The sequence below is a fragment of the Biomphalaria glabrata genome, chromosome 3 (genome assembly GCF_947242115.1).
Source record: "Biomphalaria glabrata chromosome 3, xgBioGlab47.1, whole genome shotgun sequence".
Lineage (NCBI taxonomy): Eukaryota > Metazoa > Mollusca > Gastropoda > Planorbidae > Biomphalaria > Biomphalaria glabrata.
Genome location: NC_074713.1, coordinates 3,909,054 through 3,930,981, shown reverse-complemented (window position 1 = coordinate 3,930,981; position 21,928 = coordinate 3,909,054). Strand labels below are relative to the sequence as shown.

At 34.5% G+C, this 21,928-nt stretch overlaps 1 protein-coding gene across 2 annotated transcripts; it reads left to right on the top strand.

Moving 5' to 3' along the window:
* Positions 1 to 115: 115 nt before the first annotated feature.
* LOC106053125 (AP-5 complex subunit mu-1-like) lies at positions 116 to 20,365 on the top strand. 2 transcript variants are annotated; one of them, XM_056023982.1, is made up of 14 exons: positions 116 to 641; positions 1,068 to 1,188; positions 1,627 to 1,728; positions 3,021 to 3,106; positions 3,651 to 3,720; positions 7,490 to 7,624; positions 10,401 to 10,481; positions 11,414 to 11,597; positions 12,449 to 12,573; positions 12,694 to 12,794; positions 13,727 to 13,812; positions 16,237 to 16,367; positions 18,312 to 18,408; positions 20,086 to 20,365. In XM_056023982.1, the coding sequence occupies exons 1-14, from the start codon at positions 559 to 561 to the stop codon at positions 20,148 to 20,150; spliced, it is 1,467 nt and encodes a 488-aa protein (XP_055879957.1). In that variant the 5' UTR covers positions 116 to 558; the 3' UTR covers positions 20,151 to 20,365. The 2 variants fall into 2 exon arrangements, with proteins under 2 accessions (XP_055879957.1, XP_055879958.1); XM_056023983.1 differs by lacking the exon at positions 116 to 641 and adding an exon at positions 822 to 841.
* The last annotated feature ends 1,563 nt before the right edge of the window (positions 20,366 to 21,928 follow it).

The following is a 21,928-nucleotide window of genomic DNA, read 5'->3' as shown; positions in this document are numbered from 1 at the left end:
CATAGGTCGCAAGGTATAATAATAACAAAAACCTTATAAACAAAACATAAATAGATCAGGGGAGATAATGCTTATTTTCTTTAGGTGCTAATTTTAGATATCACGTGATATCTTTTCCCTAGGTCCTTTGACTTGAGACTAGTTAGCTAGTTACTAAGTCGTCTAAGTTAGTTAAGTTAGTAGATCTAGAATTCTAGATTATTCTACATTCTAGATCTGGACTAGATTCTAGATCTATACGATTTACAGAATTACTTTGTATTGAACCATTTTACGATCTCTGTTTATGATTAATATGATGCTCATGACTCATGCCTCATTATTTAAAAAGTGCAAGTCAGAAGTCCTGAGAAGTCTTGATTAGTGAATTTGAATTATAATTAGGCATTTATTTTTAATTTTACTAATTTTAGGGACTTAAGTTTTAGTCTATGTAGGACTCTAGAGACTATGAATATAGTAAATAGTATGATAGGTATCTTAGAATATCTAGTATAATCTAGATTCTAGATCTATATAAATATAATAATGTAGTGTAGATTGTGGAGGCATTAAAAGATGACAGTCGCTATAAGATACATTTGGATAATAAAATTATCTCCAAAAGCTAATGCAAATAAATCAACTGTAACATACATAAGGTAAAACATAAGTCATGATAAGTTTACATAAATAATTGACCTGAAAAACTAAGGGCTTATGGTCGGAAATTTTTAGCAAAAAATCTAAATTCTAATACTTTGTATTTAATGAATAGATACAAACATAAGATTATTTATCTATGACCTAGAGCTCATCTTATTCCTAGAAAAGAATGTTTATAAAGCAAGTAAAACATGATGTGAGTGTAAAGCAATTTAATTAAACATGGTGTGATAATAAAGCAGAAGCATAAATGAAACAATTGAAACATGGTGTGAGTGTAAAGATTAAGATGTTGACTCATTATGGAAATAAAAAAAATGTAATTCATAAATCGTCTGTGCTTAACACAATTGTTCATGAATCAAGACATAACGAGAAATCTTCATTAAACTCATACTTTACTATCTTTTTTTTTTCCACAGACGATTTCCAACAGTTGAAAAAAGAGCTAATTTGTTACCTGGTAACATTCCTGTCCCAGACATATCTCAGTTGCATCCACTGCTGGTTCAAGAGATTTCACAGACTTATAATGTATCGCAGGCTAGTGGGATTTTCAGTTTTAAAAATGAAATTTTACATTTAAGAAACAATTATGTTTCTTTTGTTTCTTAAGTTTGATGCTTTATGAAACATCTATATTTAAACTAAGAGTCATCTGATCACCCATTCATCCCAAAACAACCAATAGAACAATCAATGTGAAATGCTCTTCCAGCTTCTTGAAACATGCATATGAAACATTTCATGTGGTTTGTGCTCTGGACCTATGTCTCGATGGTCTAGGATTCAGACCCTACCCGCTGCCATCCCCCTTTTTCTTGTTTGGCAGCTAGGATGTTATAATCTTTGATTAAGAAGGAACATCCGAAGCATGTAAAACAAACTTAAAGTTATGACCAATTATTAATGGAAATACATCAACATGTAAAGTGTATTTTGTAAATACTATGTAAATAGACTTACATTTTTTTTCTTCAGTTCCTTCCATCCAGAGACAGATGTGATTCTGTGGTTCAGAAACCTGTTTATCAAATCCAAACTGAAAATGGATTTCTTTGGCCAGTGGTTGCTTTAGAGAGGGTTAGTTATACATTATCTTGTAGTTACCCTACATTAATACAGTTTTTAAGTAGTTTATCTTTTTGTTTTATTCCGTTAAGGTTTAACAAGAGGAGGAAGAAGTCATTTTATGTCTTTTTTTCAAAGCTTTTATCAACTCTGTCTGGTACAAATTGTGTACTAGTTAGTTCTACCACTTGTCATTCTCGGATCAAGTTGAAACTTTGCGCAATTATTTATTGTCAATACATGAATAAAAAAAAACAACAATTAGTCATCTAGTGGTAATTAATTAGTTTGTTTTGTATAGACAGTCTTGCAGTATTGCTGTAAGAGTGAAGTTCTTTCCTTATATAAGCCATGTTTTATACATGTAATGTATTTTTTAAATTTTGAGTTTATTATATGTCAGTATACATTTCCAAGAAAACAATACAAAGCAACAAACAAGATGGCAGCTCCCCATGGGCGCACTCGAGAACAAAGTCTTATGATCACTGAATAGTTTAGCTCGCTGATAAGCCATCACAACTTTTTGTTACACAACACATAACTGTTTTAACATTAATGTAGACTGAACATTCCATATGATCTTTCATGTATTATAGATGTGGTTTTTTTTTCATCACAAATAAGGTGGCTTTTTTAATTACAAAGCTTACACACTGGGATGTGATGATTTTTTCATGAATTATTTTAGAGTCAATTATTCAGAAGAAATGAAGAAAGTAATAGTGAATTGAATAAATGAGAAATGGACAAGCTCTCATTTCAATCACAAGAAAGAAGAAAGATGACGCCTACTATAAGCTATCCCCACAAGATCAACATTTAATCTTTGGCCTCAGAACTAGGACACAACAGAATGAGACGACATATGGAATTGGAACCAGTCAAATCTGCCCATGTGGAGTGTCACCAGAGGATACTGACCATGTCCTTCAAAACTGCATTCTTTACCAAGAGGCCCGAACAAGACACTGGCAACAACACATCCCAATAGAAAGTAAACTATTTGGAGAGCTCCCTGATTTGGAAGCCACTGCGCGGTTCATCTCATATATTGGTCTAGTCGTCTGAACACTCCAACATAAAAAAAAGAACGAGGAAGAAGAAGTAGAGTCAATTATTTGTAGCATTGATTACTTTATACAAAAAAAAAACAATGACAATAAATATGTGATTCGCAAATGCTTCTTTTTCCTTTTTTTTTTCTTCTTTTTTCGTTGTAACATTCATTGGAAAGAATTAGCTCTCTTTGTTTCCAGTGTATTGGCACAGAACTATCACCTATATTTTCTTTCTTTTTCTAGGCAAATATTTTATATTGTTGTCTTCCTCTGGTAGAGCCCCAAGGTCTACCATCTCAAGACATCACAAAGATGCAACTGATTAATATGTAAGTTTAATTAAGATCTTTTTTTTTAAAAGTATAATTTTATCTTAAAATATTTGTACTGTATGGCAACCCAGTGGAAATGTACATCAGAGAAATATAGGGAAGCAAAAAAAAAAAAAAAAAACTCCACTGGGGTGCCCAATGGAAATGAGCTCATTGCACTGGCAAGGATGGAAGAGACCCCCAATAACCCTGTCACAATCCACTCACCATTTCCCAAGGAGCCATTTTCAAGGCAGACCTCACACAGCTGATATGGTAGTGAGAAGGAAAGCGTGGGGGCCTCCCCAGGGTGCTCTTCCTTCTGCCTCTAGTCCCTAGTGTCTTGGGTATCCAGAAAAAAAACAACAGGTGTAACAAATTAGCATCAGCGCTTGTTCATACAGGCCCCCTAGAGGGGAGCTTCCATTGGTCTAGAGTTTCAAGAGACGTAGTCTCAACTCTTAAGACAATAACAAATCTGTGTTTGTGTGACATATACTAGAACACATTATTATTATTATTATTATATCGCATTAAGATTATATTTGTTTCTGTTTTACAGTCCATCAATATCACTTGGATTTTCACTCTTGTGTGTTTTGTCTGAGTTCCTTAAAGTTCCAAGCCAGGAGGTAATAGTTCTTTATATAACTAATTGTTTTAAATGTTTACATTACTTAGGTTATCTTTGTACATCATATATATTTTACAAACATAATTTGTTATATTGTACAATTAAAAGAAAATCAAAATTGTTTTGTGCATAGTGGCAACTAAAGTCAGTATTATTTATTAGAATCTACTAGTCAACAAATGCAGCTAGAATCAATATAATTCAATGCATTTTGTTAAGAATTCTTATGCAACTACAGTCTGCAATAATTGATGTAATATATTGTGTTATAATCAGTGTTGGTAAATGTTATATTATCACAATACACTTAACAATACTGATGTTTAAAGTTACACTCCAATTTTATTAACATGAAACAGAGAGAACAACCAGTAGAGACTAATACACAGTGAATACACACTACTGACACACTTCAGAGTAAACCGTGAAAACGTGAACATACTGAACAATAGAACAAGGGAGACTACAAGAAAACAAACACACACACAACATACATAAACATAAATTAGGGGTGCACCGGATAGTCCCTCCGGCTTCTGCCGAATATCCGGCATTTTTTACTATCCGGTGCTATTCGGCTCCGGTCGGATATCACTACCGGATAGTAAACCGGATAGTAAAAAATACACCTATTTAATATGCATAAAGTGGACCTCGTTCCATTAATGTCTGTTGTAGAATGTATTAATGTTTATATTAAAACAAAATAATGTGCTTAAAAATAGAGCCATTATGAATATGCACCAAACATCGTTTATTATAAAGACAAGGCATGTAAATAACTTAATATAAATAGAAATGAAACTTTACATCATAAATGCGCTTTACATACAGAGCAGCAATGGCTGACACTTTTTTCAATTTTTCTTGACCTTTGAGTAGGTTAGTTAACATGTTAAAATGCTACATTCCTTGACTACGTCATGCTGATCAGACGTCTGTCTAGCTGTGCGAGTATATCTCCAGAGGAAGAGATGAACAACTCCCACCCCTTTTTATTTGTTTAGTCCATCACATTGAGTTTTTTTTTATAGGCAGTTGACCACAAGTTAAATACGATGGACGTAGGTTTAATGTCAGCGTATTGACACTCTCTAGAGGTCACACCTTTCGAGGGAACTGAGTTTGTTTATTTAGTAGTTAATCTTTATAAGGGGGGGCTGGACTACAAGAGCCACACCTCTAAGGTAACTAGGTATATTTCCAGATGAACTCCCTCCCCCTTTTATTTGTTTAGTCCATCACATTGAGTTCATTGATTGACAGGTGACCCCAAGTCAGATACGATGGACGTAAGCACTCTCTAGAGGTCACACGAGGGAACTATGTTTGTTTACTTAGTAGTTAATCTTAATTGGGGTGGGGGGGTGGACTGGACTTCAAGCAAAACATCTACACGGGTATCCGGACAAAGAGTTTGCTTATTTGGTTGGTCTAGAGGCCACACCTTTTCAAGTGTGCTACGTTACTTGAACATAAATCTCAATTAGTAAGCTGGACTAAAGATCACACGCACCTAAACGAGTGACATTTAGCTACACAGAACACAAACCGCGAGATTATATAGCCCAGTAAGCCAGTAACTAATTATTTTGTAGAAGACACGAACAGGGCTATCTTTAAATGGAGAGCTAAACACCCCCTACTCTTTATTTTATTTCTTTCGTCATTGACACCCAATTTATTGATAGACATTGACCATTTTTAAGCCAGAATGAAAAAAACGCAACTTGCTAACAAAGGATATTACACTGTCAATAAATATTAACGTTAAATAATTTTTCTAACGTGTCAACTTGAATATTACTCCTGCAGTTAAGTGTCTTGATTTGATAACAATATTCTTAATAATTTGTGACAGTCAATTAACTCCTTGTTATTATTATTATTATTTTTTTTTACTTAAGATGCGTACTTAGCCTCTGTGTATCAGGCGAGGACGACTTTTACACACCTGACATTCATAGGATTACTATCGTTCCCTTTTGTAACAGTTACTGAAACCACGAATAAAATAATTAATAAGTATTAATTAAGAAAGATGTTTCAAACATACGATCTTTGCATTTAATGTTTCTTACGTACGTTCTTTGCACTTTAAAATAAAACAAAGATGTGCATGTTTGCGTGTGTGTATTTTTGCCTTGTATTAAAACCTTTAGAAAGAAAGCTAATTTCATTATTTAATTCTTTTGATTTAATAAATAACGGAAAACCTTACAGTAAATTTTTAAATCGCATAAAATAAATTGAATAATAGTACCGCAGTTAGATCTAGTAAACAAAGAAACAATATGCTGGAGCGTAAAAAAACAAAACAACCCTTGACCTCTAACTAGTGGACGGGTATAATTTATCTATATGCTTGACTGGCCATGCCAATGTGTTATCTTTTTTTGACTGACACCCAACTCTATTGCGTGCGTATGCTCAAGGAAAAAACAATGCTTGATGGTTAACACAAACAACTATACACACTACTCTAGGACTACATGTGTAGACTCACTAGGTATATCTGACCAGGTTGTTGCTCTGAAATGCATGAACACATACATCCGACCACTATATAAGGCAGATTGCACTTTACTTATGAGAGATTTACATTAGTAATTAGTTAAATATATACTAACATTATTTACATTGACCTTCCTACACATCCTTTACAGTTGGTGGTATCGTACATACACACAGACACACTCATGCTATACAGATTTTTAGAAATACTGTTAAGTTTGAATAAATCAATCAGTAACAGAGTTTAAAACACTAAGGTATATAAAAGGAAAAAAAATAAAACCAACCAATATAGGTATGTTATTTAACAGTTTCGTAAAATGTTCAGCAACACAAACTATTAACAAGACACTTAGGTATCCGGCCCCGGCCGAATATCAAATTTTACTATCCGGTCATATCCGGCTCCGGCCGGATATCAAAAAGTACTATCCGGTGCACCCCTAACATAAATACACATATAAATGTAACATCCTCCGGTGTTTGAGGTTAGTTATATACATAGTCACCGGTTCTTGTGGATTTGACCACTCGGCCTAACCTAGTTGTATAGGTTGTCGACCTATGAGACCGTCTTATATATGGCTCTCAGGTCTCTGAGCAGTACTTTCATCTGTGCTGGGTGCATCCACAAGTGCGGGATTGTCGGGCTCGGTCGTACCTGTTGGTGTAGGCGCATTCGTTTCAGCAGGCAGTGGGATTCTTCGTAAGTGAAGTCTATTTCGGCGATAAACTCCTCCGCCCGATTCAACTTCATATGACCGTTGCTGTAACTGACGAGTTATAACTCCCTTTTGCCAACGCTCGTGGCCACGCGACCTTGACTTTAGTCTCACCTCTTCACCCTTAGCAAGGGGAGGTAAAACCATGTTATATTATCACAATACATTTAACAATACTGATGTTTAAAGTTACACTCCAATTTTATTAACATGAAACAGAGAGAACAACCAGCAGAGACTAATACACAGTGAATACACACTACTGACACACTTCAGAGTAAACCGTGAAATCGTGAACATACTGAACAATAGAACAAGGGAGACTACAAGAAAACAAACAAACACACACACAACATACATAAACATAAATACACATATAAATGTAACAGTAAAGTCAATTTTATGTAGTCTGATGCACTAATATTCATGTTATCTGTTGTACATTTTGTTATAAAGATCTACACTGGCTTACATATTTATAACAAAATGTTATTGTTTAAGTTTTAATTTATTAAAGTTATTCTTTGTCAGTTAGCTGCCAGAGTTCAAGATCTTACAGCTTTCATCAATGAGGCAGCACCATTTGGAATTCTTAGAGATGTCTCCACTGAGAATATAATTTCCAAACTTTCAAACAAGTCAATCAATGTATCCAAAACACAGAAGGTAATTATGTCCCATTTGTTTGATTCATTTCATGGTTGCACAGGTTCCCCTTATGTAGTTTATAAAAGGCCTTGCAAACTGTGCTTAGTTGCCACTTGCTCCTGAGTTACCAGCTTGACCACTTGACCTGTGTTGTGTATAGTATTTTTTCTGTTAGTGGTTGTGTGTCATGGGGTACTCGGAGAAGTGTGCCCTGCTCTGGAGATCTTTGGGCTAAGTATATCTTTAGTATTATTGTATATTATATAAGGTATTTATAAGTAGATATAGCCTCAAATGATTTCCAGGCAGTATATTTTTACCCTGATGTTCTGCATCCTGGGGTACTCTCAAATGTGACATATTTTTGTAGCCTTTCTCTGAGGGATTCAACCTGTATTGAATCATCAGATGGGCTTTACCAAACGGATGTCTATAGGTGGGATTCTATGAAGCTTGTAGGCTCATAGGTTTCCCTGAAGCCTATAGTTCATCATGACCATTTTGTTTGTTTTTTTTGGCTAAAAGTGGCTAGTATAAGCCTGAAGCCTGTAACCCTAGAGTAGCCAAAAGTGGTAGTGTTTCGACCTGAGGCATGTGACCTAAATTTAGTTGGCTGTGTAAGCCTGAAGTTTGTAACCCTAGAGTAGCCAAAAGTGGTCGTGTTTCGACCTGAGGCCTGTGACCTTTATTTTACTCTTGTAAATGTGTATTCTCCAGAATGTGATGACAATGTAACATATGACTAGGGCTGTGTGCCATACTATTTTTGAGTATCTTTTGTTTACTTTTTGTTGTGTTGGCCTGTGAGTGGATGGCCCTTTATTTACACATTTATTTTACTCATGTAAATAAACTTTGTATATATGTTTACCTGCGACTTTGTAAAGTCTTTTGTTGCATACATTAGTTGAATTGTATACCTGGAGGTTATACCTAATAACCTAGGCAGTACAAGAAGGGACCAGTACACCTCTGGACGAACGTGCCAGCACACTTTTAACACTGATCTATTGATCTAAAGTACCTAAGTCTAGCTATCATTCTAATAGAATATTTTTAGCTATACCCACTACTAGGTAATGTGAACTGATCATATTGGTTCATGAATCCTTGGTAGAGCTAATTTAATTTTTGCATTAAATCAGCTGTAGATACATGTGTTATGAAGTGTGTGTGTGTGTGTGTGTCCAAAGCGATGCATAAAAAAAGGTGCTTTGTAGTCTTGTAAAATGATGCAAGATAAGTTGCTCTGCTCTGTTATAATCTATAATAAGATTAGGAGATGACTCTAGGATGCCAGAGCATATATACATGTTTTAACTGTGAGTTATATTTGTTTAATCATCTGCTTATTTTATTTTATCTTAAGCTGAATTTGTCTATATTGTAATAGAAGTTATTTCTAGTTTTATTCACAAAAGAAGTTTATTTCAAGTTCTATAATTTAAAATCTAATAGGCCTTCATTGGTTTAGTTGTCCACTAGCAATCTGGTGCTATAAGCTATTGGTAGATAACAACAAGTCTGACTATATTGAAATAACTCTGCCCTATGCACTTCCAATCCTCAAATTATAGTGCATTATGGGGCAAGAACATATTGTTAATACAGTGAAACCTTCTTCCACCTGTGGCGATGCGAGCTCCTTTTGAATGTGGGTTCATTATAATTGTGCTTATATTTCTTGGAGTTCCATTGCCAAACAGTAAAGACGATATAATAGTAATGAGAACATTTATTTACACAAGTATAAGTTTACAATCAATGCTTCTCTAGTCTACACCATAGTTTACTTCTGACTTGACACACTGTTCTTCCAATCCTAGCTCCTACAGGCTACTTATCAACAAACACACCCACGTGACTAACTGTCCAGTCAACAGGTACACTATATCATTTCTTCAGCGCACACAGGGGCACTTCTCTTGACTGGGTGTCATGGTCGGTCACCGATATCGTACAATAACTGTGTCACCACACCACCTAAAGTAACAAGAAGTAATCAGGGAGTCTATTGTTACAAGAAAACATTCTTCATCTTGCCTGATAACAGCTTGTGGATCTGGAGCAAACACTTGAAAGTGTGTTGTTGGTCAGGAAAGAGGTTAGGCAGAAAGGACAGGCAAACCTGATAATGAGAATTCATGGGTGACTTGAAGGCTTGACTGAGATTCCTCATATGTTTACTGTGTTTTGAAAATCTGTGTGCTATTCTAATCATTTGTATCATAAAAAGTTATGAATTTATTGAGATGTGAAATACAACCATTTCACAATGCCATGTTTGGAGGGATCATTAACACACACACACACTTATCATTTTGGTTTTGACACACTCAACTAAACAAAGGCCAGACTCATTTTTAAAGGGGGGTTGTACATTTATAAAATCTATTTTTTTTATTTGTCATAAAAAAAAGAAGGAAATCACATAATTAAAGGTAATTGACAGATGTCAAAGTAGGTGATATAAAGTTAAATTTTACTTTAAAAAAAAAAAAGATTATTTTTAATGATTGAATATAAAAATTAGAACTTGATGAAACTCATTCACCTAAAATATATTTTTTGTTTCCCCAGTACATACATAGATTGATTAAGATTTGCAATTTTCATTTCTGAAAGTTTTCATGAAGATTAATTATGCATAGCAATGTGGAATATCATTTATGGATATATTTAATTATGCACACTTTTTTTTTTAAATCTTTCCCACAAACCACAGTTAAATGTTATAGGTGAAGGTCTAGTTTTAGCAGAGTTTAAAAATGTTGAATACTTTGATGTATTTCAGCTTGCAGCCTGGAGAGCATCAAACTTTAAGGGCAGGCAGACACTTCAACTAATCATCTCAGAACATGTCAGTGCTTCTCAGGTGAAAGACATAATCACTTTCTACTTGTTTTACCTTATTGTTTTAAATGTTCTTTTGTGTGTTTCTCAAAGTTATGAAATCAGCACACCAACACATCAGCACATCTATATCACCAACAAACACAAAGACTATAAGAAATTGAAATTCTTGCGCCCACCCTTATGAAACCGTAAACCATATCCTCTTTGAATGCCCCTTCCTAATCCACCTTAGGCAGAAGCTACATCCACTCCAGCCCAACATAGCCAACACCCTGTACAGCAGTGCTGAACATCTGAAGAAAACAGCACACTTTTTTTCCTTGGCACAGTCTGCAAAAGAGCTGACAGCTCAGCAGCAATAAGGCTGGCTAGAAGAAGAAGTATATTGCCAAACATTGGGAGAGATTAATACACTGCTTTTCAGTGCTTGAGTTAAATCTCTAATTTTTAAAATAGCTAGCACCCATCCACATTTAAAGACCACCTCACAAACCAAGAGATTACAGAAAGGGTTACTGCAGCAATTGGACCCCATGATGACCTGCTAACTATCGTAAAAAAAACGCAAGCTAAAAATCTATGGCCATATTACAAGGTCTTCGGGGCTCGCAAAGACCTTCTTTCAGGAAACAGTACCAGGAAAAAGAAAAAGAGGCTGACAGAGAAAGCGATGGGAGGACAACATAAAAGAATGGACGGGACTGCCATTGAAAGAGATACTAAGGCAAAGACAGAGAGGAATGGAGAAAGATGATTGACAAATCTTGCATGGTGCCCCAACAGACTAAGGGATAGGTCAAGGTAATAGCATCCATCAAGACTTGTACTCAAGACTTTCAGTTCTGCAGTCAAGCAGTTTATGCCACACATCACATATGACTAGAGCCAAGCCACATTGATAGATTCTTTCCATCCAAATTTATTGATATTTGTTTTCTTTCCTTGACTTAGTGTGCGAGGGAGACATGGCAAGACAGCTTGCAGGTGTTTGGTGATGTTACATGTCGGGCTGAATTGGAAGGAGGAATGACTCACGTCACAATTAGTTTGTCCCACCAAGGAAGTGGGATCAATACACCCCTTGACTTGCTTGTTGTCCATCCCTGTGTGCAGAAAGCAGACTGGCAGGATCTCAGTGAGTAGCCTTAATTACCAGTAGCTTTCTTCATGTTACTGTTTCTTGACTTGGTATGAGATTAACTGAATCCAACCAAATGCCTTTTCATTGTTTTTATTTGGAAAAGTCAAATAAATGTAGTGACAAAACAGGTGATCATACTCATGAACAATTAGTTTTTCCCACCTTTGTGATGATCAATCAATATTCACAACATAATCATGGCATCACGTAAGATAAGCCATCACTATAACATTGGTGGCACTGCCATGGACTCACATAAGATAAACCATCACATTGCAGCTTGTATCAAGCGAATACCATCTAAGACTCCATGACTCACCAGGGAAGGCTTGAACCATCAATCAAACTGCATTTATCAAGTACAATTGATCTTGCCTAAATGATCATCTAAAACATAGAAGTGGTTTCTTGTTGGGACAAAAGCCCTTGCAAAGCTGGGGGCACATGAGATACCATGACCAAGCTCCCTTCCCCAATACTATACAGGCCTGAAAAAAGCTATTATATCCTAAATGGAGTATGGAAAATGCTTCATCGGTTCTTATTTAGCATGATTCAGTCCAAACTTTGACAAGCTGTGTCCCTACTATGGGGTGAAAGAAATCTTATGTTCTTTTTGCCGATTCCAGACTTTAAAAATTGTATTTGACAGATTGGGGATGTAACAAACTTGCTCTTCACCTATATGGAAACAAAAACCTTTTAGGTGCAACTGCAGAATTTTTATCTAGAGATTTTCAAAGGGAGGATTTAAACAGTTTGAGGATGAAAGTATATTTTTGAATGTGTTTGATTAAAGAGTTTTTCTTCATATTCATTCATTTCTTATTTAAAATCTTCACCAGATTTGTCTCATGACGTGGCACCTAGAAGAATTCGCTTCTCCCCTCCTGTTGAGAGTTTCACACTCTGTCATTACACAGTGAAAAGACTTTTAGAGTTGCCAGTATTTGGTGTCTATCACATGAAAGTGGGTTCCATAATTTATTTAGAATTAAAGACCTTAGGAGTGATAATTCTACACATCATAATCTCTTTATTGGATTTTTACCTTGTTATTTGTTATTTTTATTTATTTATTTTTATTTAGCCTGAAGAAACCCGAGCATCAATCAATATTCAACTCAAACTCAATGATCAAATCAAAAATAGCTTTGAGTTCTGTGAGCTTCGTATTCCATTTTATACCAGGTAAATTAGCAATGGTCCATAATTTTTCAAGGAAAGCCTTTCATTATTGTTACATAGTGGAATGGTGCGATTGGGTGTTGAAGGGGAGAACCAAAATGGAGGAATCACAGACCTATATATATATATCATATCTATACAGGACATGGAGATCTCTTAACACTACAAAAAAAAATGTGTGAAAATTCTCAAAAAAGCTGAAACAATGCCTTGTTTTGTTATAAGAAGTAAAGTTTTTTTTTCAACCCTAACCTATGTAACAGGAAATGGCCTTGTTTCATATATTTGCGGGAATAAATAGTTATGTGATTAATAGCCCATTTTATTTTAAAAATCCGGAAAATGGTATTGCATTATTTCTAAACTTTGAAAACTAAAGATCAGTACTTTTCTAAGACAGAGAAGATTGATTTTCCTAGATTCGGGATGATTTCCATTACAGCTTGAAAAAAAAAGAGTTACGTACATAATAATCTATATATATGTCTGTATTCGTTATCAGATAAGATTTTGTTTCCGTTTTCCATTTTGTGTATTATATATATATATAGGTCTATGGGAGGAATATAAACAGAAAAGTGTTTATAGTGTTAACTGCTAAATTAAGCTTAAATTATTTATATAACTATGATTTTGACGTTTAGTATTGATGTATTGCTAAAGAGAGTCTCATCACGTAACAAAACGTAACAATTACAAACTAATCAATAATATTGAAGGTTATGTCAAACTATGTAAACCCAAGCATTCAACAAAAATGTTTTTGTTTGAGAAAAGCTCTCTTGAAGCTGAAGTTAAATGTACCATATTGATAAGTAATGACAAGTTAAATGTTCCATATTGATAAGTAATGACAACTGCTTAAGGTTTTGAATTGTTTGCTTTATGTTGAAAAAGTATTGAACTATGATTGTATATTGTCATACATGTTTCAGGGCACCAATACTTAACTATGAAGGCACACCTACACAGGGGTCCATTTCTTTATCCTCAAACAAAAAAGAGCTCATCTGGAATATAGGTAAGGGCATACAATGCTTTGATTTCAGTTTTTGGAATAATACAGAATTCAATAAAATACCGGTATGGAAATATGGCGCACGATTCATCCTGGTATTATAAAAGTCGCAGGTTTGAAGTAAGTCTAATATACAAGACTGGTCAATATCATCATGCAAGAGACATTAGAGGTAGTAATTATAATATAGCATACATACAAATTTAATAAGCCTGATTGGTGTTCAGTAAGACTTCTTGTTGTAGACCTTATTTTTTGTTGCACAAAGTCATCAACATAAGGATGTACAACTATAGAAAATTTTGCCATTTAGGCTCAGGTGCTTTGGGAAGAATCATGTTACTGAAGACATTTTCAAATGCCTTCCAAGAGTTTTGAGTTATTGTCTTACAGATGCTTCTCGTGAATATGATATAAATTGAATACGTTGCTATTTGAAGATGAAACATGGTTTACTTAAAATATTTTAACTTTATTTTATTTAAATTTTATTTTGCTTAATTAATTTTCAAACATGGATTGATAAATACAATAACAATTTTTTAAAGTTTGCCCCTTGAAAAATAAATTGTCTGGTTAAGCCCCCCAACGCATTTTTTTTGTGTCAGGATTTTGCACCTCTGTTGGCCATCATTACATCATGGTTTATGGGATTAAATCCATTTTTATTAAATGATTTAAAACCATCTTTTAAAAAAAGAAATCAAGGATGCTGAATTAAAAAATATATAGTCAACTTTATGGTTAAGTATTATTATTATTATTATAGCTTTTATATAGCGCTACTTTCATGCTTATAGCATGCTCAGAGCGCTTTTGGTCCAATCTCATTTGTGGACCGGTGGGGGGGAGGGGGTATCTAGGAGTTGGTTTTCCATGCTGCCTTTAGGCGCTCAGTAAACACAACTCTGCCCGAGTCGGGTGTCGAACCTCGAGCCCCCTTCTAGGAAGCCAAGCCAAGTTCAAGCGCACTTGGCCTCTTGACCACGCTTCCCACCGTAAAGGAATCAAGAAGTAAAAAATATCATTGCACCTGTCTGTGGATGTCCTTTTTTTTATAGTTTGAATGGAAATATTCAATTTAAAAGTGCAATGAAGGCTGGATTGCAAAACCAAAAGCCCAGGTAGATTATTTCTATTGGCTATCAAAATATGCCTCAGTTCAACCATCAAAAAAATGTTATTTTCTATCTACCTCAATCCTCGTGATGTAAGCATTTTGATACAGAATTATTTTTTTTCTGTTTTGGAATACCTTTAGGGATAGTATTCACCGTCACGTTCACCTATCCCTAAGTCTGTTGAACTGTTGGGGCACCATACAAGATCTGTTGACCGTCTTTCTCCATTCTTCTCTGTCTTATGCCTTGGATAGAATTTCTTTAATTGACAAGCCTGCCCCATTGGTTTATGTTGTATCATTGTATCAGGCAATGTCTTCACATTTCTAAAAGAAAAAAAAAGAATTGAATCAGAGTTAGTAACCAACTTGAATCTCTTTAAAGATAGCCATTCCAATCACTATTAGAAGCAATACTAACAGTTGGAAAGAGTAAAAATGCAGCAATAATTATTATTATAGCTTTTATATAGCGCTACTTTCATGCTTATAGCATGCTCAGAGCGCTTTTGGTCCAATCTCATTTGTGGACCAGTTGGGGGGGGGGGGGGGGAGGGGGTATCTAGGAGTTGGTTTTCCGTGCTGCCTTTAACAGTAAACACAACTCTGCCCGAGTCGGGTGTCGAACCTCGAGCCCCCTTCTAGGTAGCCAAGCCAAGTTCAAGCGCACTTGGCCTCCCGACCACGCTTCCCACTATTATGACAAATCCTGCTTTAACTGTGTATGAAGCGGACATATAAAAAAGCCAGTGCAGAACAGTCAACAACACTAACGTCTGGTACAGAAACAATACATACCAGAGCAATAAGTATGATAACAAGAGACATAGTAGATCCACACAAAGCTATAGCCCAAGTAACAGAAGTAGGCAATAGAATAGCAGCCCCAACAACTACAACGTCCAGAACTATCCCAGACAATCCAGACGTGATGGCTATGATCTCAACAGATACAACAAGAACGCCATGAACAGATGGCAAAATAATAATAACAGCAGAAACTGTGGTCATCCTAGCAACAATGTCAACACAATTGCAACTGTTGAGAGTCATGAACAAGAACAAATAACACTCAAAGTCAAATGAGGCTGTGACAATCAGAGTATTAACTCTTTCTCTCCTAACAGATGATACCAACGTTGATTCCACCAGAATGTGGTAAATAATTATGGAGAGAAAGAGTTAAATATCCCAATATTCAAAATCTTTTAAATAACTTATTTATAATGCTTTGGTTTAAGTTGAACCATAAAGCTTTTTTTTTTGTTCTCTCCATATTATTAAAAATATAAAAATGTGGTTTATAGGTCAAAAGTTTACAAGTAAAGATCAACAAGCCATCCTGGCAGCTACTGTTGTGTTTAGTGGATCAGATCAAGGGTTGCCAGCGCCAACTGTAGAGGATGCTTTCTGTAGGGGGAATAACTCTTATGCTCAGGTATTAAAACATCAGTTGAAAAAGGATATGATTCACTCCAGCATTACATCAACATCCTCAACCAACATCCTACATTTAAATGAGGCTATGCAGTGTGCTTTTTTCATTGCATTTCTTTTAAATTATAAAAGGTTTTGTTATAAAACCACTGGGTGGCTCATCTTTTAGTATTTTAGTTTACATGACTTAATATTCAAATTTTATTTCAACCTAATATGGCCCTTTCTTAAAAAAAAAAAAAAAAAAAAAAAAATAACTTTAAATTCTTGAATTTACTTTAGTCATGTGATTAGAAGCAAAGTAAGCAAACGATTTATGAAAGTAATTACATTTTTCTAGTTCCCCTTTCAGACCTTGTGGTTTATAGGGCAGATGATGTAAAGGTCATCTGTTTTCTGTGGCCTACGGTTAACAAGGGTGTCATGTGGCCAGCACAACGACCAACCGCCTTTACTTTTCCCCAACTAATGTCAGGTACCCATTAGAGCTGGGTGGACTCAGAGGCGCCCGAAGATCCCGAAATTAAAAATCCCAGTCTTCACCAGGATTCGAACCCCGGACCCCGGTTCGGAAACCAAGCGCTTTACCGCTCAGCCACCACGCCTCCTAATTAGATTTATCTAGTATGTTAACAATTAATCCCATTCTTCTAAAATATATTTTGATCCTCTCTTCTGTCCCTTTACTATTGTCATAAGGTTGCTGTTACAGTTCTTATGTCATAAGGTTGCTGTTACAGTTTGTGTAATCAAATGCTTCCAATTTTTCCAGTCAGCAGCTTGTTCTTTGCAGGATATCAAGAGAGAGTCTGGTCCATTCTTTGATGTCCAGCCAGTTTTACTTTGGATGACCCTTTCTTTGTGCTTTCTCTTCTCTGTACCTTAAAGTATGACTTTCGACATTGAGTCATTTATTAAATATGACCAAACCAGCTCAACTCTCATCTCTTCAAGTAGTTTCTCTTTATTGCTTAATAATTGAAAGTGTTGTTGTTGTTGTTGTTGTTTTTTGCCAAATTTAGCACAATTTTTTGATAATCAATAATTACTTTCATAGAAAAACAAATTCTGGCTTATCTTAAGTGCAAGGTTTGTGCTAAAAAAAGTTCCTCTGGCTTTATGCCAAAGTTTCTAGTTCAGGTCATTGTTGTTGTTTTTTTTTTATTTCTGAGACTTTTAAATTAACTGACACATATCTTTGAAATGTGTGTCTGTGTAACATCACCTAGGTCTGCTGTATACATCTTAAGTAAAATAGGTCATAAATAATTACCGTTCTGGTATTCAGAATTATTAACCACATTAAACAAAACATGGAATTCAATAGGATGGCTGCCTGGTCGTGCGGTTTGTGCGATGGACTGTCGTTCGGATTTCAAACCCTGCCCGCTCCCATCCCCCGTCGTCCTGGACTAGGAAGTAAACTATCTTCAACTCTGAAGGAACATCCGAAACATGTAAAACATTTTACAAACAAACATGACTGTTTTACTTGTATAGGACATTATTTATAAAACTTATTATTTGTCCTATCATCCTTTATATGCTCCAATGTTTTGTTGTTAATGTTTTTAATTGCTTTCTCACAAATGGAGTAACAAAAATATTGCATGATAAGAGAAATTCTGTAATTACTAAAAAAATATTTTAGTGATTAATTTTAAACTTTGCAGGCCCAGAATGTCTTGCATGTGAAGTTAGCATAAATGCTAATGCTTCCAATTGCATTTTTAATCAAATAATATATATTTTTTAAATTGAGTTATATATATATATATATGAAATACATCAGGTTCACCTACTTTTTAACCAGAATTGATTGAACTAGTTATGTACATTTCAAAATCTCTTTTTAATAATTTAGAACTATTATGTTTTTCTTTAGCTTTTGAACCATAGAATTCAGGATATTCAGAATTTGTTTTATCAATTTTTTTACTTTCAGCTTTCATTCAAAATCCCAGACTTCACTCACTCTGGTTGTGGCATTGATGCAAAGTCTGTTCAACTTTTACCTTCAACTAAATTTAAGTTAAATTTGAGTAAGTTTTGTTTAAAATTTAAACTCCATTCGTTTATCACAATAGAAACTAATTCTAGTACTTTCAACCAGTTGATGGTTGCCTGGTCTTGTGGTATCCACACTGGACTGTTGTTTAGTCCTCTCAATGGTCATGGGTTCATACCCTGCCCTTTGCCATTCCGCCATGCTGCGGGAGGTTTGGATTAGGAAGTAGATTACCTTCTACTCTGAAGAAACATCTGAAACATGTAAAACATTTTACAAAAAAAACAAAACAATAGTTTTAAAAGTCTTAAGTTTACAGCTTTAAATAAAATGAAAGACACTTTGAAAAATAAAAATAAAAGCACCATTTATAATATACTGAATATATTTATTTCACTGTATAGTGCAAGTTTAGAAAAGGAAATGATTTATTATTTAAAAATTCAAATTATAGAAAAATAGAGGATTTCTACTATGAAGAATACAGTATGAAATAATGTAGAACATAATTTTTCCAATCTATGAAATGCAGTGAATTAAATATTTTAATATCACAATCACACCAATTAACTGCACTATTCTTGGATTTTGTTACTTATGCTTGCAAACATTGCTGGCATGTTCACACAAAACAACAATGTAACATGAAGATAGTAATAAACTGTTATAACTGTAGTGGCCACTCGATAGAGTTAACTGTGTGTGGAATCAGCTGACACAGGTCAGTAAGATAGGTCAGTGTGCTGCTAAATGGTCAACTGTCTCATAGGACAAGGGAACTCTCCACATGTATACCTGCGATATGGACTTGTGATTGGTTCTATCATTTCAAGAAGGCCTTCGGGGACAAGATATGGAGACAGAGTGTTGTGTTATGAGAGGCAGTTCAGATCAGCGACTGTTAGTCCACAGTGAAGTCAGACGAGTACTGTGAATCCAGAGTGTAGTAATGGGAGTTTCAGAGAGACCAGTAGAGTTTAGTAGGACAGTACAGTTATGTACAATGAAGCATACATAGTCAGTGTATTGTGTTGCCAGTTGTACAGTATTGGCTGTTGATATTATTAAACTATCACTTTATTTTTGGAACAATTTCAATCAAGCTTTTAAGTTAGTTGAATAGTGTTTGCAGAGAGCCTGTTAGAGATGTAACAGTACCAATCCCCCATATTCAGTCACACTTAATCAACAGATTCTCAGATTGTTTAGCAAGGATTACCTGTATTTTACTTTCTTTAATTACACAAACTTAGAACTTGATTATACCCAGATGGGTGACCATGAACCTTGTTTGCTGTAGCCAAATGAATAGTACTTAGTTACAGCGCTAATGAAGGAAAAAAATGAGTTGCTGTGTCACATCTGCAAATGGTAATATCAAGAATAGACAAGACTCATCAAATAGTATTTTAAAAATATAAGGAAAGTGAACAAGTTTAAAGATTCATTTGGAGATTTGTTCATCCGTTGTTTCTTATTCATATTGCAAGTTTGGCTTAACATATCTATTTTATGTAATTTCACTAAAGTGGTTCAAACATATTGTTAAGTATTTGCATTTCAACTTGTGGATAAATCTAATTGGTTTATTTATTTCAGTTCTCATTGTATTTATAATTTTTAAAAATCTACACCACAAATACAAATGCACATTAAATAATAGCACAGTGTTATACAAATGTTTAGTGATTGTTGCTTTTCTTTTCTCCAGGTAGAGAATATTCAACAGTTGATTACAAGATTTGGAATTCTATTGGAGAGGCACTGTGTACATGACCTCTATTTTAAATTAGTATAAAATTAGATTATCTAATGACAAGTGCATCAAACAGACTTGTCTTTCAAGAGCTGACAGAACAAGGATTCACATGTATACAGTCTCAGGGTATCACAAATATATATTGCATTCTCCATGCTAATACAACAAATGTGTCAGACATTTAATTTAAACATTGTGCATAGATGAATTAAATTTATCAGGACAAAACAAATGTTCTGTTTGTTTGTTTTTTAAATTCTTTTACTATATTAGTGGATAAAATAAATCCCAGATTAATTTGCGTTTCTTTTAGCATAAATATAAACTGATTTTTATGTTCATTAACTTATGGTACCACTTATATTTGAGAATAATAATAATAGTAATAATAATATAAATAATAATCTTTATTATCCATAAGGAAATGTGTCTTACAATTTGTGCATTACACCAAACAAAACATAACTATAGAAAACCAAAATATACATTCACACCAGACTCACTCATAATTTACATGGGAAAAGTTCATATCAGATAGTTTAATTTTATTTAAAACTTATATAAAAAAATATACAACTTTAGCACTTGTTTTCTGTACAACTCATTAGCATATTACACAAATAGCAACAACAGATCACAACTTAATTTATCTGTAGATCTGGATTTTATGTAATATATTGTAATTCTGGGTTTTGTAACTTATTCCTAAATCTGGGTTTTTGAAATCAACTTATCTTCTTGATGTTTGCCATAAAAGATTTCCTTTGTACCTTTATTAGCCGGGGGAGGGGGCGTGGTGGCTGATTGGTTAAGCACTTGGCTTCCCAACCGTAAGTCCCGGGTTTGAATCTCGGTGTTGCAAGAAAATATACCAGAAAATATGTAGCCAAGTTTGTGACCATATAAACTTAATTTTCTTGCAGTAATATCTTAGTGGTATCAATTCACATTTTTCTTAGTCTGATGCCACTGTATTGAGCATTGACTGTTGTACGCTCAGTTTTCTTTTATGGCTTATATTGCTGCTTGTGTACTGATGTGGCGATTTTGGGCAGAGGGAGGGCAATATACTGATTGTTATTTGTTATTGTAAAACCAGCTAATTTTTTTCTTACCACTACCCAATCTTTAAAATGTGTGCGACCCTCAATTTTCGGTCACCCTTCTATGGGTAGCAATTCATTTCTCAGCATTCTTTTTTTTAAATGTTTCTAAAAAGCTTTTGAGGTACTCCTGTTGGACTTCTCAGCTAGTACTATTTACACTTTAGTTCTTTGGGAACTTTACTAGAAATACGAAATCTATAAATAATGAAGAATGTGCAATGTTTAAATAAATTTGGAGAGTAAAATTTTTGTTGCTAAAGGGAAGTAATTTTTAAACGGAGATGGTTTGAAAAGTAATACTAGTAATGTCCCTTCCTATGCGTTTGAGGAATAATCAACAAAATAGGCTTACACTCAATTTAACAATGTCTCACCATGGTCTCACTTTTTCCAGTCTTACCGAAATTGACCTCAATTGAAAAAAAACAACAAAGATTTCTCAATAGGTAAATTAGGTTTATTCTTTGTGATTGGAAGCTATGAAAATTCGAAGAATATTAGTAATACATGTATTGAGAATGAATTTACTCCTCTTGTACCGATGAGAATCTATTTTTAAAATAGTATTCACCAGAGAGTTGAGTTGTTTCTTTTATTTTAATTATTTCTTGTACTTTATAATCCAATATGGCATAAAATAAGACAGAGTTATTACCTCAGCAACTAGTAAAAAAAAAAAAAAAGTAGAA